At 40.4% G+C, this 18,202-nt stretch overlaps 2 protein-coding genes across 3 annotated transcripts in view; both read right to left on the bottom strand.

Moving 5' to 3' along the window:
* The window catches only part of LOC110526774, a 79,086-nt gene that overhangs the window by 21,108 nt on the left and 39,776 nt on the right, over positions 1-18,202 (bottom strand). The gene's annotated exons all lie outside the window — the stretch shown is intronic.
* LOC118944402 lies at positions 834-17,044 on the bottom strand. Its single transcript, XM_036963299.1, has 11 exons — positions 16,684-17,044; positions 16,467-16,570; positions 15,914-16,106; positions 15,591-15,722; positions 15,360-15,503; positions 15,028-15,163; positions 8,460-8,610; positions 8,223-8,359; positions 3,613-3,724; positions 3,370-3,433; positions 834-1,488 (listed from the first exon to the last, which is right to left on the bottom strand). The coding sequence occupies exons 4-11, from the start codon at positions 15,696-15,698 to the stop codon at positions 1,234-1,236; spliced, it is 1,107 nt and encodes a 368-aa protein (XP_036819194.1). The 5' UTR covers positions 15,699-15,722; positions 15,914-16,106; positions 16,467-16,570; positions 16,684-17,044; the 3' UTR covers positions 834-1,233.

Genomic DNA, 18,202 nt, shown 5'->3' with positions numbered 1-18,202 from the left:
AAATCACATAAAAATGTATCTAATTATTTATGCCAAGCTAGAGCTCTGAAATGGTGCCTCTTGGGAAATTCTAAAGGCTGATTGAGAAGTTTTCTACTGAAGAATATGTTTGTTTTCTATGATTGTGTTTTGCAGCCACTCCAGTACCCCTGCACATGAATAAAGTACTGGCAAGGACCTGTATATACTTGCATTCTCATGTTTCTAACTCACATCAAAGTTCTTGTGTGGAAGTTTTTATTCTATTTTCTATTATTATCTACAGTATATTATTATTATCATTGTATTGTTGGGAAAGAGCTCTCAAGGTGTACTGTTTTACACCAGTTGTATCCTATGTGTGTGGCGAATAAACTTTGAAACTTGCTTTTAGTGTATTGATGTGTATACAAGGCTCATCTGTCGAAATAAAGGTTAAATAAATCAAATCAAATCAATAATATTACAATATTCTGTAATACTCACTTCTGATGCAAAACACACTTGTCCTTCTTAGACATTATACAGTACCTGTTGCATTGCTGATTCCACGCAGCACGTTGTTGTCCACCTTTCCAACAATGATGGCATCAACAACAATGTTCAGGCTCATCAGTTTGGTTGTGACAGCATCTGGTTCGGTCATTGATCTACGGATAGAATTATTAACCAATCAATCCAATCGAACAATACCTTTGTGTTATCGCAATGAATGTAACGTCAAGGTAATCACTGTTTTACACACTGAAATAGTATCATTCTATTTACCCATCATCATTCCCATCTGTGAGACATATGATGCGAAGTCTGCAGTCTGGAAATTGCTCTCCAACTTGTTTCAGTTGAGACATGCCACGTTTCAAGGCATCATACAGCACAGTGCATCCATTGGCCTCCAGACTGTGTACGTGTTCCTGTAAGTGCCAAAAATGTTTACTTAAAATGCTAATATTATGTGATGTTCGTATACTGAACAAAAATATAAATTCAACATGTGACAAATTCAAGGATTTGGAAATAAGTCAATTGAAATAAATTCATTAGGCCCTAATCTATGGAATACAAATATTCAACTGTTTAAAAAAAAAAAGGGGGTGTGGATCAGAAAACCAGTCAGTATCTGGTGTGACTTATAAATGTTTTTTTTTCATTTGACTGATTTCCTTATATGAACTGTAACTCAGTAAAATCTTTGAAATTGTTGCATGTTGCGTTTATATTTTTGTTTGCAAGCGGCAAACCACAGAGGAGAGTTTAACCAATTTGCCATTTTGCCTTCATAAAATTATAAAATATATTTACCTTAAAGGTCTCCAAATTCTCTGTAAATGTGTGGAGAGTTTTAACTGATGAGTCAAACTTCACCAAGCCAATGACATGATGAAAATTGTACGCCATGCTTCTAGTTGCAAAGTTATCAAAGAGCTGTTTAACAGCATCCAACCGTGTCATGTTGTCATCGGAATCATAGCATGTCTCATTCATGGAGGAGCTTGAATCCACTAGCACCTAAAAGGTTGGATGGAGAAGTATTATTTAGCTATAACAAAACGGAGGAGATAATCTAACTATTATATTGTATAACTTTGTTACATCAACATGGATCGTTTTTGGTTATCATCTTTATCATTCAAGGTATCTACAGTTTAAGTCGGAAGTTTACATACACTTAGGTTGGAGTCATTCAAACTCGTTTTTCAACCACTCCACAAATTTCTTGTTAACAAACTATAGTTTTGTCAAGTCGGTTAGGACATCTACTTTGTGCATGACACAAGTAACTTTTCCAACAATTGTTTGCAGAAAGATGATTTCACTTATCACTATATGACAATTCCAGGGGGTCAGAAGTTTACATACACTAAGTTGACTGTGCCTTTAAACAGCATGGACAATTCCAGAAAGTGATGTCAAGGCTTTAGAAGCTTCTGATAGGCTAATTGATATAATTTGAGTCAATTAGAGGTGTACCTGTGGATGTATTTCAAGGCCTACCTTCAAACTCAGTGCCTCTTTGCTTGACATCATGGGAAAGTCCAAAGAAATCAGCCAAGACCTCAGAATAAAAATGGTAGACCTCCACAAGTCTGATTCATCCTTGGGAGCAATTTACAAATGCCTGAAGATACCACGTTCATCTGTACAAACAATAATACGCAAGTATAAACACCATGGGACCACGCAGCCGTCATACCGCTCTGGAAGGAGATGCGTTCTGTCTCCTGGAGATGAACATACTTTGGTGTGAAAAGTGTAAATCAATCCCAGAACAACAGCAAAGGAACTTGTGAAGATGCTGTAGGAAACAGGTACAAAGGTATCTATACTGATAACGAGTACTTTATCGACATAACCTGAAAGGCCGCTCAGCAAGGAAGAAGCCACTGCTCCAAAACCAGCATAAAAAAGCCAGACTACGGTTTGCAACTGCACATGGGGACAAAGATCAGATTTTTTGGAGAAATGTCCTCTGGTCTAATGAAACAAAAATAAAACTGTTTGGCCATAATGAGCATTGTTATGTTTGGAGGAAAAAGGGGGAGGCTTGCAAGCCAAAGAACACCATTCCAACTGTGAAGCGCGGGAGTGGTAGCATCATGTTGTGGGTATGCTTTGGAAGTAGCAGGAGGGACTGGTGCACGTCACAAAATAGATGGCATCATTAGCAAGGAAAATTATGTGGATATATTGAAGCAACATCTCAAGACATCAGTCAGGAAGTTAAAGCTTGGTCGCAAATGGGTCTTCCAAATGGACAATGACCCCAAGCATACTTCCAAATTTGTGGCAAAATGGCTTAAGGACAACAAAGTCAAGGTATTGGAGCGGCCATCACAAAGCCCTGACCTCAATCCTATAGAAAATCTGAGGTCAGAACTGAAAAAGCGTGTGCGAGCAAGGAGGCCAACAAACCTGACTCAGTTACACCAGCTCTGTCAGGAGGAATGGGCCAAAATTCACCCGACTTATTGTGGGAATCTTGTGGAAGGCTACCCGAAACGTTTGACCCAAGTTAAACAATTTAAAGGCAATGCTACCAAATACTAATTGAGTGTATGTAAACTTCTGACCCACTGGGAATGTGATGAAATAAATAAAAGCTGAAATAAATCACTCTACTATTATTCTGACATTTCACATTCTTAAAATAAAGTGTTGATCCTAACTGAACTAAGACAGGGAATTTTTACTAGGATTAAATGTCAGGAATGGTGAAAAACTGAGTTTAAATGTATTTGGCTAAGGTGTATGTAAACTTCCGACTTCAACTGTATCTGTAAGACCATGTGCTGCTCCTTGGTGTTTGCCTACATCTCCATCATTTGAGCCATAGCAGTGGCAGAAATATAACAGCAGAAATAGATGCAAATGTAATCTATCATTAATTACCAGTATGGCCTCTTCTGGTGTCCTGCTGGTCATGAATGTCTGGTCACTCCTGGTGTCTCTCATTCTGGAGAGAAAATGATAGTAACATAGTAATTAAGTGACATAAAGGAGATGATAGTTCAGTCCATTCATTTAAATAATTATCTATGTTATCCTTATTCATGAACAGCCCACCAGTAATTGTGAAGTGCCTTATGATCTTAAATTGAATGTTCAACTAGTTTTCAGATTATAAATACTCACTCATGAGCCAACTCGTCCACATTAAACGTTTTGCATTTCCCAGCTAAGCAATCAAAAACCTTGATATCCTGAGGAGATCCTTTTTGTTTACCGATGTAAACACCAAGGTTATCTGTCAGGGAGAGGCATTTGTTTAAAAAAAACTAACAGGTATTTCTCATGAAAACCACTTTAAATGGCAACAATAGGCTAGCAATTAAAATCACAAAACACCATAAGCAATTATTCCCGTAAAAACATTTATATTCTCATAAAATAAACAAAATACACACTTCAATAAACAAGCATGTGATAAACAAACTGCTAACTGTAAATGCAATGTATCATATTTTGCTGTCTGATGAAGGCACTAACCTGTGAGACGTCATCTAAAATGTAATCCCGAAAGTAATTATTTATCATGAGAGGTCCATAAAAAGAACTAGCAATGCTGCATACTCCAAGAAAGATTAATATCTCACCTTTCAAATATTTTATATGACGCATTTCCTATTCAACAAAATGTATGAATAAAAGGCTTGAAATTATATGCTTTCTAACTATAGGCCTGGTACAATCATATTATAAAACTATTAACTATAAGATTTCACCTTCTTTAACTGTAAAATACATACTTTTATGCTCGGTGTTAGAGAACATTTCCATATTTTCTGAAGGGCTCTCTTGATTCAAAACTTCTGCCCCCAACCTTGAGAACAGGGCTGTAGCTTGGCTTCCTGAACTTGTTAGGAACTTCCGTTTCATCTCATATTAATCTTGTCCATCTATGACGAACAGAAAGTGTTTTTTGTATAAATAAAATCTCTGAATTATTTTAGATTACTTTGATAAAGTTAGGTATAAATCGATCTCTGAATGTGCTACCACACTCTCCTGCTGCTCTACAATGTAAGGATGGCAGGCATGTGCTTTGTCAGTGGCTGTGACGTAGCGTTTAGCCAAGAGTTGATGGACAGACGGAAGAGCGAATTAAATGGTAGACAGGACATCCAGCTTCAAGTGGTGTCACACAGGTGGAAGAGATATACTCCTGAGTCCGTGAGAACTAGTACTGTCGCTGAATGCAAGCATGAATTTTGATCTACAGTGTCCACAGATCGATTTCTAATCTAAAAGGGCAGTTGGAACCAGTACCAGAACCACGCTAGTCCCCTCAATAGGGGACTTTACATCTAAGCGGTACTCTTGGCTAAGATGGTATTTTTGGCTAAGCTGGCGCTGACGTAGGGTGCCTCGCCTCAAGCTCCTATAAAACATTGCAGGTTTCTACTTTTTAAATGTTTTCGATAGTGTTTTCTCAAATGTTCTTAATCTGTTTGTTTTGTGCATTGCTTCATACACCCGGGTAGAACTATTAAAATCTGAATTGCTAGGTATTCACTGTCCACCCGACCTTCCGGGAATTCCCTGAGACGGCAGGAAAAATTTACTAGCCTCTTTGATGAGACTTCGGGCTGCCTGAGAGTCGTAACGGAGAGAAGGAAGCAGAGGCGAGAGGCAGACGTGGGGGAGAGGGTCTTAGTGAGATTAAAACGCCTGGCGACCTGTCCTCCATTACCGAGCATATTACTCACCAATGCTCAATCGTTAATGAATAAACTTGATGAACTCAGAGCGAGGATCTCCTTCCATCGGGACATCAGATTCTGCAACATACTCAGAAAATGTACAGGAACTGGCGAGCTTCTGCCCTCCCGACTTGGAAAACTTGGCCATTAATTATCGGCCATTTCACCTTCCAAGAGAGTTCTCAGGGATTATCGCTATGGCTGTGTACATCCCACCCCAAGCTGACACCAAAAATGCTCTCAAAGATCTTCATTGGTCCCTGAACAAACTGGAGACTGCATACCCAGAGGCAGTGTTCATTGTCACAGGGGACTTTAACAAAAGGAATTTACGGACCGTGTTCCCGAATTATTTAGCAACACATTGACTGTTTAACTTGCAGAAAATTCAATGCTTGACCACTGCTACATGCCTTTTTGACATGGGTATGAGGCCCTCTCTCGTCCTCCTTTCGACAAATCTGGCCATGACTCCATTTTGCTTCTCCCCGCCTACAAACAAAGACTCAAGAGGGAAGTTCTGGTGGTCAGGTCTGTACAACGCTGGTCCGACCAATCAGAATCCATGCTCCAAGACTGTTTTGATTACATGGACTGGAATATGTTCCGGGTTGCCTCTAGCGATAACATCAATGAATACGCAGACTAAGATTCATTAAAAAATGCATAGATGTGATACCGATAGTGTCTTTCAAGATCAAAAAGCATGGATTGATGGCAGCCTTGTGGGGAAACCTGTTTAACCAAACTATTGTCCCTGGTCACCTTGCCGTGTTTATAAGCAGAATCTCTATAAACACAGCAACGTGACCAGGGGCAATAGTTTGGTTAAACAGTTCAAGTACGACCTACGCAGATCGATTAAGATGGCGAAATACAAGTACAGGGATCAACTGGAGGACCAATTCAGCGGGTTGGACAAAGCTGTGTGTGGCAGGGGCTCCTGACAATCACGGATTACAAAAAGAAAGCCAGCCACATTGCGGAAAACCAACTCAACCCGACACCTTTTTCTTTCTCTGAGCTAAACACCTTTTTCGCTTCGTGCACAATGACTCTGAGCTGCCCTGGAAAGCCCATGAGGACAACATGGGCTACGTACTGTACTTACGGTCTCCACGGAAGGCATATGTGTTAACCCTCGTGTGGCCTCCTGGGTAGCGCTGTGCCACCAGAGACTCTGGGTTCGAGCCCAGGCTCTGTCGCAACCGGCCGCGACCGGGAGTTCCATGGGGCGACGCACAATTGGCTTAGCATCGTCCGGGTTAGGGAGGGTTTGGCCGGTAGGGATATCCTTGTCTCATCGTGCACTAGCGACTCCTGTGGCGGGCCGGGTGCAGTGCATGCACATTGGTACAGCTGGCTTCCGGGTTGGATGCGTGCTGTGTTAAGAAGCAGTGCGGCTTGGTTGGGTTGTGTTTCGGAGGATGCATGGCTCTCGACCTTCGTCTCTCCCAAGCTGCAGCGATGACGCAAGACAGTAATTACTAATAATTGGGGGAAAAAAATGGGGGTAAAATTATTATTTTTTAAAGTAAAATACGTTAACCCTCGCAAGGCTGCAAGCCCAGACGGCATCCCTAGCCGCACCTTCAGATCATGTGCAGACCAGCTGGCTGTTGTGTTCTCTGATATTTTCAATCTCTCTCTGGCTCAGGCAGCTATTCCCACCTGATTGATGTCCACTATCATCCCTGTGCCCAAGAAAGGGAAAGTAACTGAATGATTACTGACCCGTAGCACTCACGTCTGTCATCATGAAATGCTTCGAGAGGCTAGTCAAAGACCACATCACCTCCTCGACACACTCAACCCTTTCCAATTCACCTATCGCCCTGACAGATCCAAGGATGACGCAATTGCCATCGCACACTACCCTTACCCACCTGGACAAAAGGAATGCATATGTGAGGATGCTGTTCATCGACTACAGCTCGGCCCTCAATACCATAGTGTCCTTTAAGCTCACCACAAAGCTCACAGCCCTGGGTCTGAACTCCTCCCAATGCAACTGGGTCCTGGACTTCCTGACGGGCCGACCCTAGGTTGTGAAGGTAGTCAACATTACCTCCTCAACACTGATTCTCAACACGTGGGCCCCACAAGGATGAGTACTCTGTCCCCTAATATACTCCCTGTATACTCAAGTCTGCGTGGCCTCACACAGTTCCAACTCCATCATCAAGTTCGCTGACAACACGACAGTAGGCCTGATTACTAACTACGCCGAGCCAGGCCGACAGGGAGGAGGTAGCCACTCTGACGGCATTGTGCCAGGTAAACAACCTCTCTCTCTCTCAATGTCAGCAAAACAAAGGAGCTGAATGTGGACTTCAGAGGGAAAGGCACTCCCCCATCATCATCAACAGGGTCGCCATGGAGACGGTCAAAAATGTCAAGTTCCTTGGCAAACACATCTCCGAGGAGGTGAAATGGTCAAAGCACATGGACACTGTGGTGAAGGCACAACAGCGACTGAAATAACACATATGGAATCATGTAGTAACCACAAAAGTGTTTAACAAATCAAAATATATTTTATATTTGAGATTCTTCAAATAGCCACCCTTTGCCTTAATGACAGCTTTGTACACTCTTGGAATTCTCTCAATTAGCTTCATGAGATAGTCACATGGAATGCATTTCAATTAACAATTGAAAAGTTAATTTGTGGAATTTCTTTCCTTCTTAATGCGTTTGAGCAAATCAGTTGTGTTGTGGGGGGTATACAGAAGATAGCCCTATTTGGTAAAAGACCAAGTCCATATGGCAAGAATAGCTCAAAGAAGCAAAGAGAAATGACAGTCCATCATTACTTTAAGACATGAAGGTCAGTCAATAAAGAACATTTCAAGAACTTTGAAAGTTTCTTTCAAGTGCTGTCACAAAACCATCAAGCGCTATGATGAAACTGTCTCTCACGAGGACCGCCACAGGAATGGAAGACCTAGAGTTATGTGAGAATTCATAAACATATTAAGCTCAAATACTGGCTAACTAGTTCAAGACTGGAACTAGTTAGCACAAGGCCCAGTATTTTACCTTCTTTCAAAAGAACGAGACGTGGCCCATCCACTCCTAAATCCTTCAACAGCAGTGGTGGAGTGACCGTCAGATGAGGGTATGCTTTCAATTCTTTAGTCATCTCTGTAAATGTCCCATCTAGATTGATCTGAAAGCTTTAATTTTTATTAATATTAAACCATTACATTTATTATTACCAATACACTATATATCAATACAGTATTGTATGATATCATGAAATAATTGTAAGCCTACTTTTGACCAGTTACACGTCCATACGAAATCCAAACAGGGAACGTCTTGATGGATGGAGGCAGGCTGAGTAAAATCTTTTCAACATCAGAGGCTCTAGACATTGAAGTCTCTGTCAGGATCTCCACAGAGCAGTTTGGGATTTTCTCTCCATCTTAACAATGGGAAAACAGTATATCATGCAATTAAAGATCATGCTACATAAAACTATTATGTCAAAGTTTGATTCACATATACAGTGCCTTGCAGAAGTATTCATACCCCTTGGATTTCTTCACATTGTATTTTTACAAAGTGGGATTAAAATCAAATCAAATGTTATTTGTCACATGCACAGAATACAACAACCTTAACGTGAAATGTGTACTAATTGAGTCCAGGTAATTGAGGTAAGACATGAAGGTCAGTCAATACAGAACATTTCAAGAACTTTGAACGTTTCTTCAAGTGCAGTCACAAGATAATAGATAATAAACAGAATAGTAGCAGCGTGTGTGAAAAATGTGAATGTGTGTGTGGTGTCAATATGCATGCATGTGTGTGTTTTGTTTGTGTGTCCGTGTGTGTGTGTGTCAGTGTAGTATGTATATACAGTGTAGTATGTGTATGGTTAGAGTCCAGTGAGTGTACATTGAGCTTGTGAAAGACAGTCAGTGCAAAAAACACAAATAAATATGAATAAAATGAGGGGGTCAATGCGGTAGCAGAGAGAACCGTCTATAACTTGAGTGGCTGGAGTCTTTGACAATTTTTAGGGCCTGGTATAGAGTTCCTGGATGGCAAGAAGCTCGGCCCTAGTGATATACTGGGCCATCTGCACTACCCTTTTCAGCCTCCTGAGCGGGAATAGGCTTGTTGTGCCCTCTTCACGACTGTGTTGGTGTGTTTAGACCAAGCTAGGTCCTTAGTAATGTGGACACCAAGGGCCTTAAAGCTCTACATCCCCCTTGATGTGAATAGGGGCGTGCTCGGCCCTCCTTTTCCTGTAATCCACAATCAGCTCCTTTGTCTTACTCACGTTGAGGGAGTGGTTGTTGTCCTGGCACTACACTGCAAGGTCTCTGACCTCCTTCCTATGGGCTGTCTCCTCGTCGTTGGTGATCAGGCCTTCCATTGTTGTGTTGTCGTCAAACTTAATGATGGTGTTGGAGTCGTGGGTGAACAGGGAGTACATGAGGGCACCATGCACGCCGCCCTGAGGAGCCCCCGTTTTGAGGGTCAGCGTGGCGGATGTGTTGTTGCCTACCCTCAACAGCTGGGGGCGGCCCGTCAGGAAGTCCAGGATCCAGTTACAGAGGGAAGTGTTCAGTCCCAGGGTCCTTATCTTAGTGATGAGCTCGGAGGGAGCTATGGTGTTGAAAGCTGAGCTGTCATCAATGAACAGCATTCTGACGTAGATGTTACTTTTGTCCAGGTGGGAAAGGGCAGCGTGGAGTGCAATAGAGGTTGCCTCATCTGTGGATATGTTGGGGCGTATGAGAATTGGAGTGGGTCCAGGGTTTCTGGGATGATGGTGTTAATGTGAGCCATGACCAGCCTTTCAAAGCATTTCATGGCTACAGATGTGAGCGCTACGGGGCAGTAGTCATTTAGGCAGGTTACCTTGGCATTCTTGGGCACAGGGACTATGGTGGTCTGCTTGAAACATGTAGATATTACAGACTGGGTGAGGGAGAGGTTGAAAATGTCAGTGAAGACACTTGCCAGCTGACCAACACATGCTCTGAGTACGCGTCCTGGTAATCCGGCCTTGTGAATGTTAACCTGTTTAAAGGTCTTACTCACATCGACTGTGGAGAGCGTGATCACACAGTCGTCCGGAACAGCTGGTGCTCCCATGCATGGTTCAGTGTTGCTTGCCTCAAAGTGAGCATAGAAGGCATTTAGCTCATCTGCTAGGCTAGCGTCAGTGGGCAGCTCGCGGCTTAGTTTCCTTTTGTAATCTATGATAGTTTGCAAGCCTTGCCATATCCAACGATGTGGATGTAGTGGGATTTCTTATAAGCATCCGGATTAGTGTCCCGCTCCTTGAAAGCGGCATCTCTAGCCATCAGCTCATTGCGGAGGTTGCCTGTAAATCCATGGCTTCCGGTTGGGATATGTAAGTATGGTCACTGTGGGAACGATGTCCTCGATGCACATAATAATGAAGCCATGACTGATGTGGTATACTCATCATTGCCATCGGATAAATCCCGGAACATATTCAAGTCTGTGCTAGCGAAACAGTCCTGTAGCTTAGTATCCACTTCATCGGACCACTTCCATATTGAGTGCGTCACTGGTACTTCCTGTTAGAGTTTTTGCTTGTATGCAGGAATCAGGAAAATATAGTTATGGTCAGATTTTCCAAATGGAGGGCGAGGGAGAGCTTTGTGTGTGTCTCTGTTTGTGGAGTAAAGGTGATCTAGAGGTTTTTATCCCCTCTAGTTGAACATACAGTGGGGCAAAAAAGTATTTAGTCAGCCACCAATTGTGCAAGTTCTCCCACTTAAAAATATGAGAGGCCTGACCAAATACTTATTTTCCACCATAATTTGCAAATAAATTCATAAAAAATCCTATAATGTGATTTTCTGGATTTTTTTCTTCTCATTTTGTCTGTCATAGTTGAAGTGTACCTATGATGAAAATTACAGGCCTCTCTCATCTTTTTAAGTGCGAGAACTTGCACAATTGGTGGCTGACTAAATACTTTTTTGCCCCACTGTGTGACATGGTGGTAGAAATGAGGTAAAATGGACTTCAGTGTTCCTGCATTAAAGTCCCCGGCCACTAGACGCCCCGCCTCCGGATGAGCATTTTGTTGTTTGCTTATTTATTCATTTTTTACCTTTATTTAACTAGGCAAGTCAGTTAAGAACAAATTCTTATTTTCAATGACGGCCTAGGAACAGTGGGTTAACTGCCTTGTTCAGAGGCACAAGTCCAATGCTCTAACCACTAAGCTACTTGGCCTTAAACAAATTGTTGACTGCGGTCTTAGTGCCAGCATTGGTTTGTGGTGGTAAATAGACAGTTACAAAGAATATAGATGAAAACTTTCTTGGTAAATAGTGTGAGCAAAACCTTGAGACTAACTTAATATTAGAGATCGCGCACCAGCTGTTGTTGACATAGAGACACACCCAAACCCCCTTGATCTTACCGGAGGCTGCTGTTCTGTCTTGCCGATGCACGGAAAACCCAGCTAAGTGTATATATTCCCATGTCCTTGTTCAGCTAAAAATATATTACAGTTTTTAATGTCCCATTGATAGGATAGTCTCGAATTTAGCTCATCCAGTTTATTCTCCATTGATTGCATGTTCACCAGTAGAACGGAGGGTAAAGGTAGATTATCCATTTATCGACAGTCTCGCCTGGCATCCGGCTCGTCGACCTCTGTAGCGGCGTCTCTTCTTCTTATGAATGACTCACTTGGTGTCCAACTCATTAAAGACGCGCCATTCTGGATTTAATTGTAATTTTTTTGTCAACCATCTACACAAAATACTCTGTATTTTGTAAGAAAGTGTAAGAAAAATGTTAACTTTAAAAAAAAAAGATTATTTCTTCAAGCTCTGTTAAATGTTGGGAATCATGGCTAGACAGCAATGTTCAAGTCTTGCCAAAGTTGCCATAGATTTTCAAGCAGATTTACATCAAAACTGACTTGGCCACTCAGGAACATTCAGTCTTCTTGGTAAGCAACTCCAGTGTAGATTTGGCCTTGTGATGTAGGTTATTTTCCTGCTGAAAGGTGAATTCCTCTCCCTGTGTCTGGTGTAAAGCAGACTGAAGCCGGTCTTCCTCTAGGATTTTGCCTGTGCTCAGCTCCATTCCATTTCTTTTATCCTGAAAAACTCCCTAGTCTTTGCCAATACCCATACCATGATGCAGCCACCACCTTGCTTGGAAATACGGAGGCAGTTACTCAGTGATGTGTTGTGTGGGATTTGCCCCAAACATAAGGCTTTGCATTTTGGCCAAAAAGTACATTCCTTTCACAGGTATTTTTGCAGTATTACTTTAGTGCGTTGTTGCATACAAGATGCATGTTTTATTCTGTATATTTGTATTCTTCGTTTCCCTCTGTCATTTAAGTCATTATTGTGGAGTCACTACAATGTTGTTGATCCATCCTCGGTTTTCTCACATCACAGTCATTGAACTCTGTAATTGTTTTAAAATCACCAATGGCCTCATGGTAACATCCCTGAGCAGTTTCATTCCTGTCCTGCAGCAGAGTTCAGAAGGATGACTATCTTTGATGTGTCTGGGTGGTTTCACACATAATCCACAGAATAATTATTAACTTGACCATGCTTAAAGAGATATTCAATGTCTGATTTGTTATTGTTAGCCATCTACCAATCACTGCCCATCTAAATGAGGCTTTAGAAAAGCTCTCTGGTCTTTGTAGTTGAATCTGTGCTTGAAATGTAATACTTGACTGAGGGACCTTGCAGATGTATGGGGGGACAGAGGAAGGGGTAGTCATTCAAAAATCATATCAAACCCTATTATTTCACATAGAGTCCATGTAACTTATTATGTGATTTGTTAAGCCAAATTTTACTCCTGAACTAATTTAAACAAAGTGGCTGAATAGTTTTGCAATGACTATATTTCGTTATCAAATTTGTATTCATCTTAAATAAATAAATAAAAAATCTTCCACTTTGACATTAGAATATTTTGAGTAGATTGTTAACTAATTAAAAACATTTCAATCCCACTTGGTAAACCAATATAATGTGAATGAATCCAAGGGGTCTGAATACTTTTGCAAGGTACTGTATATAGAAAAAACAAGATCTAAAAACATTACCTTACTCTTCCAGTGCAGTCATCTACACATCTCAGCAATCATTAACATAGGTGTAGTACTATTAAATCTGGGTTTGACTATGAATTAAAATACATTATCTATATAAAGCCCTGGATTGTGTTTGCTAGGATTCTCTAAAAACCTCCCCAAATAGCTTACAAATAATTATATCCAATTTATACTGCAACAATATCACTCAAAGATCTGTGTTAGTTTTAGGATTAAACACTTTAAAACAACATTTTTCAAAGATTCTTTGTCCAAGTTTTCATACTCGCATTCTTTGCATTGTTTACTTCACAGGGTTTTCCATAAAGCCTGTAGTTTAACAACCTTCTATTGAGGTAAGTAAAATATGAAGATTTGGCAAAAATTCAGAAAAAGCTTTGCTAATTACATGATCAATTAAAAATGTACATCAACCTATAGGTGCTGGAAGAAAAAGACACTATTGTCAAATCCAAATGTATTGTCACCCTTGAAATAGATGAGCAAAAAACACAGTATAAAATAAATAGAAATACCAAGCTATATGCATTTTTTAATTTTATTATTATGTTATTTTATACTAATACAATTGCTCGGGGAAAATATTTTGTTTAACAAGTTAAACATCTAAAAAAGATAGTCGCTAGTGAGCCTTTGCACACTGTCTTCACATGCTGCCTTAAAATTTAATTTAAAAAGGGAATAAATGAAATACAAATTCCTACCAATATTCAGAACCTACTCCACATTTTTCAAAGTTAAATATTTTTAGAGGAAAATGTTCCTACTTTAAAAAAATACAAAAACAAAGATTGTGTATGTCTTCACGCCCCAGAGGTAATACTTGGTAGAAGCACCTTTGGTAGCCATTATAGCTGTGAATCATTTTGAATAAGATTCTACCAACTTTTCATCTCAGTCTCTCCCATTGACAACCTGTGGTTTGAATTGAAGAGGGCAGTCCATAAGCGCAGACAGAAGGATATCAAGGATTTGGAAAGATTCTGTATGGAGGAATGGTCTAAGATCCTTCCCAATATGTTCTTCAATCTCATAAAACATTATAGAAAAAGGCTAATTGACGTTATCCTCGTAAGGTGAGGGTGCACAAAGTATTGAAAACATGAGTGCCAATCATTTTGACACCTATCTTGTTTAGATATTTTGTATTACTTGTTAAAGAAAATATTTTCTGTGAGCAATTGTATTAGTATAAAATAATGTCATTTTCAAGGGTGCCAATAACTTCGTATTTGACTGTATATGCCCACTATATTGGACTATCAGAGCAAAATTCAATTAACATTGCCATGCCGGGTTCCAAACAGAATCGTAATTTTGGAAGGAAACATCGATTGGCATGAAACTACATTCATCACCTCTATTAATGAGTTATGTTAACTCTAAAGGCACATGTCCACCAGTTTAAGCAAACCCGTTCCTAGGTCTAACATTATAGCTGCAGTTAGCCAATCAAGTCACAGCTATTGATTCAAAACTTGTGATTGGACTGCTTGAAACGTTGAGTAAAAAATAGCAACAGTTGATGGTGAACATGTAGCAAACCACTGCTTAGAATCTAGAGCCAATTGACCTGAGTTATGGAATTTGGCACATGATATGATGGCATTCGCCATACTGTAGAATCATCTTGTACTTAAAAAGTAGTGCAGAGAAGTTTCCCATTAGTAGGGCCCTTGCCACATGTAGATGGTACAGTAAATATTTTGCTGTTCATATCACAAGCACCCACAACTGCTGATGTTTTACCTTTGATTTTCTGCAGAACATACTCTCTCTCAAAGACATCTGGTAACCCAGGAACTCGAACTGGGTCGCAGAAACGTTCTCCAGGTTGAGAGTTCAAGACTATCGGTGCATAGACCTCATGTTGTGAACTCTCTTTCTAGTGTAGAGAACAAAAACAGATACATTTGTTTCATTTTGAAATGCTCCTGGTCTGAAAGATATTTTAACTACCAAACAAATAGAGGTGCATGCAGTATCTCAATCTCCCATTAAAAACATTTTGTATCGTGTAATGCATATTCATTCAATACATCTGCTCTAATCAATGTTATCTCAAAAGACAATGGGCCCACCTTTGCTTCAGATAACAGGTAGGCCCAGCACACTGGTGCATTCTCAAAAACATCTGAGTCTTCAATGATTTTGTCACCTCTTCTTTTCTGGAGGCTTGGCAACAGCTCTCTGAAGAGATTGTACAATCCTTCAACGATAGCAACCTAAAACAAATTAATACATTTTATTCATACATTTGTGGACTTAAATTATTCTATATGTATAAGTTTGTTTGACAAAATATGCATTACCTTCTGGGTCGTTGTTCCAACCTCCTTTCTGCACAACAGCTGATGCAGACTCTGGGCCAGAGGATTGCACCCACTGAGCTTTCGAATGTATGCAATCACTTTGTTCATTCCCTCTCCATAATGTTTATCGTTCTATAAGGATAATGGGGAAGTTAATGCATGATGTGGCAAAGTACTGTACATTAGAACGCCAACGGCACAAGCAAAAGAACACTGTAGTGCGCTTTCCCTGAGCATGGTAATAAAAAATCTGATGTTTTTATAATGGTTTATGGTTAAAATGACAGTAACAAGACAGTGTAATAAATATTGGAATATCTCACAATGGCATAAAGTGAAGAAAAGAAAGCACTGAGTCCTTTCTGGGATTGTTGCACTGAGGGTACGACATCATTGAAGTAGAATTCCTTAATGTCTGGACGCTCATCAGGGAAGGAGGACAGAGAAAAGCCCACAGTTGACTCCTTATTGATTCCACAATCTAGCAAAGTCTGTCCAACTCCACCGCGTTCACGTCTGCAGAAACATCAACATTGACTTAATAATGATGGCTTATCATGGCTACTGATGCTGTGTGAAAGTTATATTGATACTATATGTAGTCAAAACATTAAATGTATCGAGGTTTATTAATTATGTGTTTTTATGAGGAATAAAATGTATAGAACAGTCCTTAATGTTCCTCCAAAATCACTGTGATCAAATAAGTCATTATAATAGTAGTGAATGCTTATCATGTGAGAAAAAAGGTGTACTGAAACTATAGATGGTAAAATTATTATATGTCCTGTGTTTATGAATTAATTTACTGCTTTTTTCTGTTATTAAATGTATGAATAAATTATTAAATTATACTGTATATGCACATAATATTACTTGTAATGGAGGACATGTGCTGGGATTCCACTTTCATCAGAGAGCTTCTGTCTCAGATCTCGTAGTGTGTCACTTGCCAAGTCCACCTTGACCTCAAAGTCTCCCTGTTGATGAAAAGTATATAAAAATAATTGACAGTCATTATTTCAAAACACACCTTAATTGCTACCTGGTAACCTAATAATACATACAGGTGTCACACCCTGATCTGGTTCACCTGTCCTTGTGATTATCTCCACCCCCTCCTATTATCCCCGTTGTATATATCCCTGTGTTTCCTGTCTCTCTGTGCCAGTTCGTCTTGTTTTCCAAGTCAACCAGTGGTTTTCCTTGCTCCATTTTCCCCCAGTTTCTGTACGTTTCTAGTCCTCCTGGTTTCAACCCTTAACTGTCCAGACTCTGAACCCGCCTGCCTGTTCTGACTACCAGCCTGCCTATCCCCTTGTACTGTTTGGACTCTGACCTGGTATATGAACTCTCGCCTGTCCCCGACCTGCGTTTGCCTACTCCCTTTTGTCATGATGTTGCCCTCTTTGGGTACAGCAAGCCCATCCCCCTCTCCCTGTCTCCTACACTCAGGCTGCTGTGACCTCAGGTCATAAATTCCTGTACATTATCTCCTCATGGCCACAGTATAGAGAGAGAGTGAAGTTTTCATAGAGATAACAAAGGAATTTCTTCCATCTCACAGAACTTGAGGTCCGAACAACATTTATGTTCTGGAGAAGGTATAAAAGATCGGTGAAGAATCCAGCTACGAACTGGTTCGTTTGGTAAAATTTTGTGAAACTCATGAGAGACAATACGGCCACATTACCATAACGCTGTTTATATAATAGCCTCAGTTGAGGCTTGCATCTAATTGCTGTACAGGATGAATGAGGAAAGATTCAACTATTTGTGAAATTATGGGATACTATGTAATGATGTAAAGTGAGAGAATTGTATTTCTGTGTAAAGTTTCAATTAAGTCACTGGCACGCCCCCATGAACACAGCCAGGACTTGGCGTCATGAGACAGCCCTTTTCTGCTCTTCCGAATAAAACCCCCACCTCGAGAATTTCTCAACAGACCATGTTTCTCTCAATTATGAGAGGACAAAGGTTACAGACCAGCTTAACTCGATAACAAGAGGGCCAAGGTTTGAGACCAGACTGCTGAATCTTTTAACCATCCCACGTGGTTAAACTCTTAGACTATCAATACCGACAGAATAAGAACAAGTCCTTGATATGAATTTACTAGTCTGCAGCTAGGAATTCGGTATCATTGAACGCGCAGACCGACAACCGCCAAAACATCTATTCTATAACGACATGAATTAATGTCACTCTGAACTATCCATTCTAACCACGAGAGATAGAGAGAGTGAGAGAGAGAGAGAGAGAGAGAGTGGACAGACTCTCCAACAGAAACAAACTTTTCAACAGAGATCCCGACGACACACTGAGCATAAATATACACTGCTCAAAAAATAAAGGGAACACTTAAACAACACAATGTAACTCCAAGTCAATCACACTTCTGTGAAATCAAACTGTCCACTTAGGAAGCAACACTGATTGACAATACATTTCACATGCTGTTGTGCAAATGGAATAGACAACAGGTGGAAATTATAGACAATTAGCAAAACACCCCCAATAAAGGAGTGGTTCTGCAGGTGGGGACCACAGACCACTTCTCAGTTCCTATGCTTCCTGGCTGATGTTTTGGTCACTTTTGAATGCTGGCG

The sequence above is a fragment of the Oncorhynchus mykiss genome, chromosome 26 (genome assembly GCF_013265735.2).
Source record: "Oncorhynchus mykiss isolate Arlee chromosome 26, USDA_OmykA_1.1, whole genome shotgun sequence".
In the NCBI taxonomy this organism is placed as follows: domain Eukaryota; kingdom Metazoa; phylum Chordata; class Actinopteri; order Salmoniformes; family Salmonidae; genus Oncorhynchus; species Oncorhynchus mykiss.
Note: the sequence above shows the minus strand (reverse complement) of the source record. Positions and strands in the feature narration are given on the sequence as shown.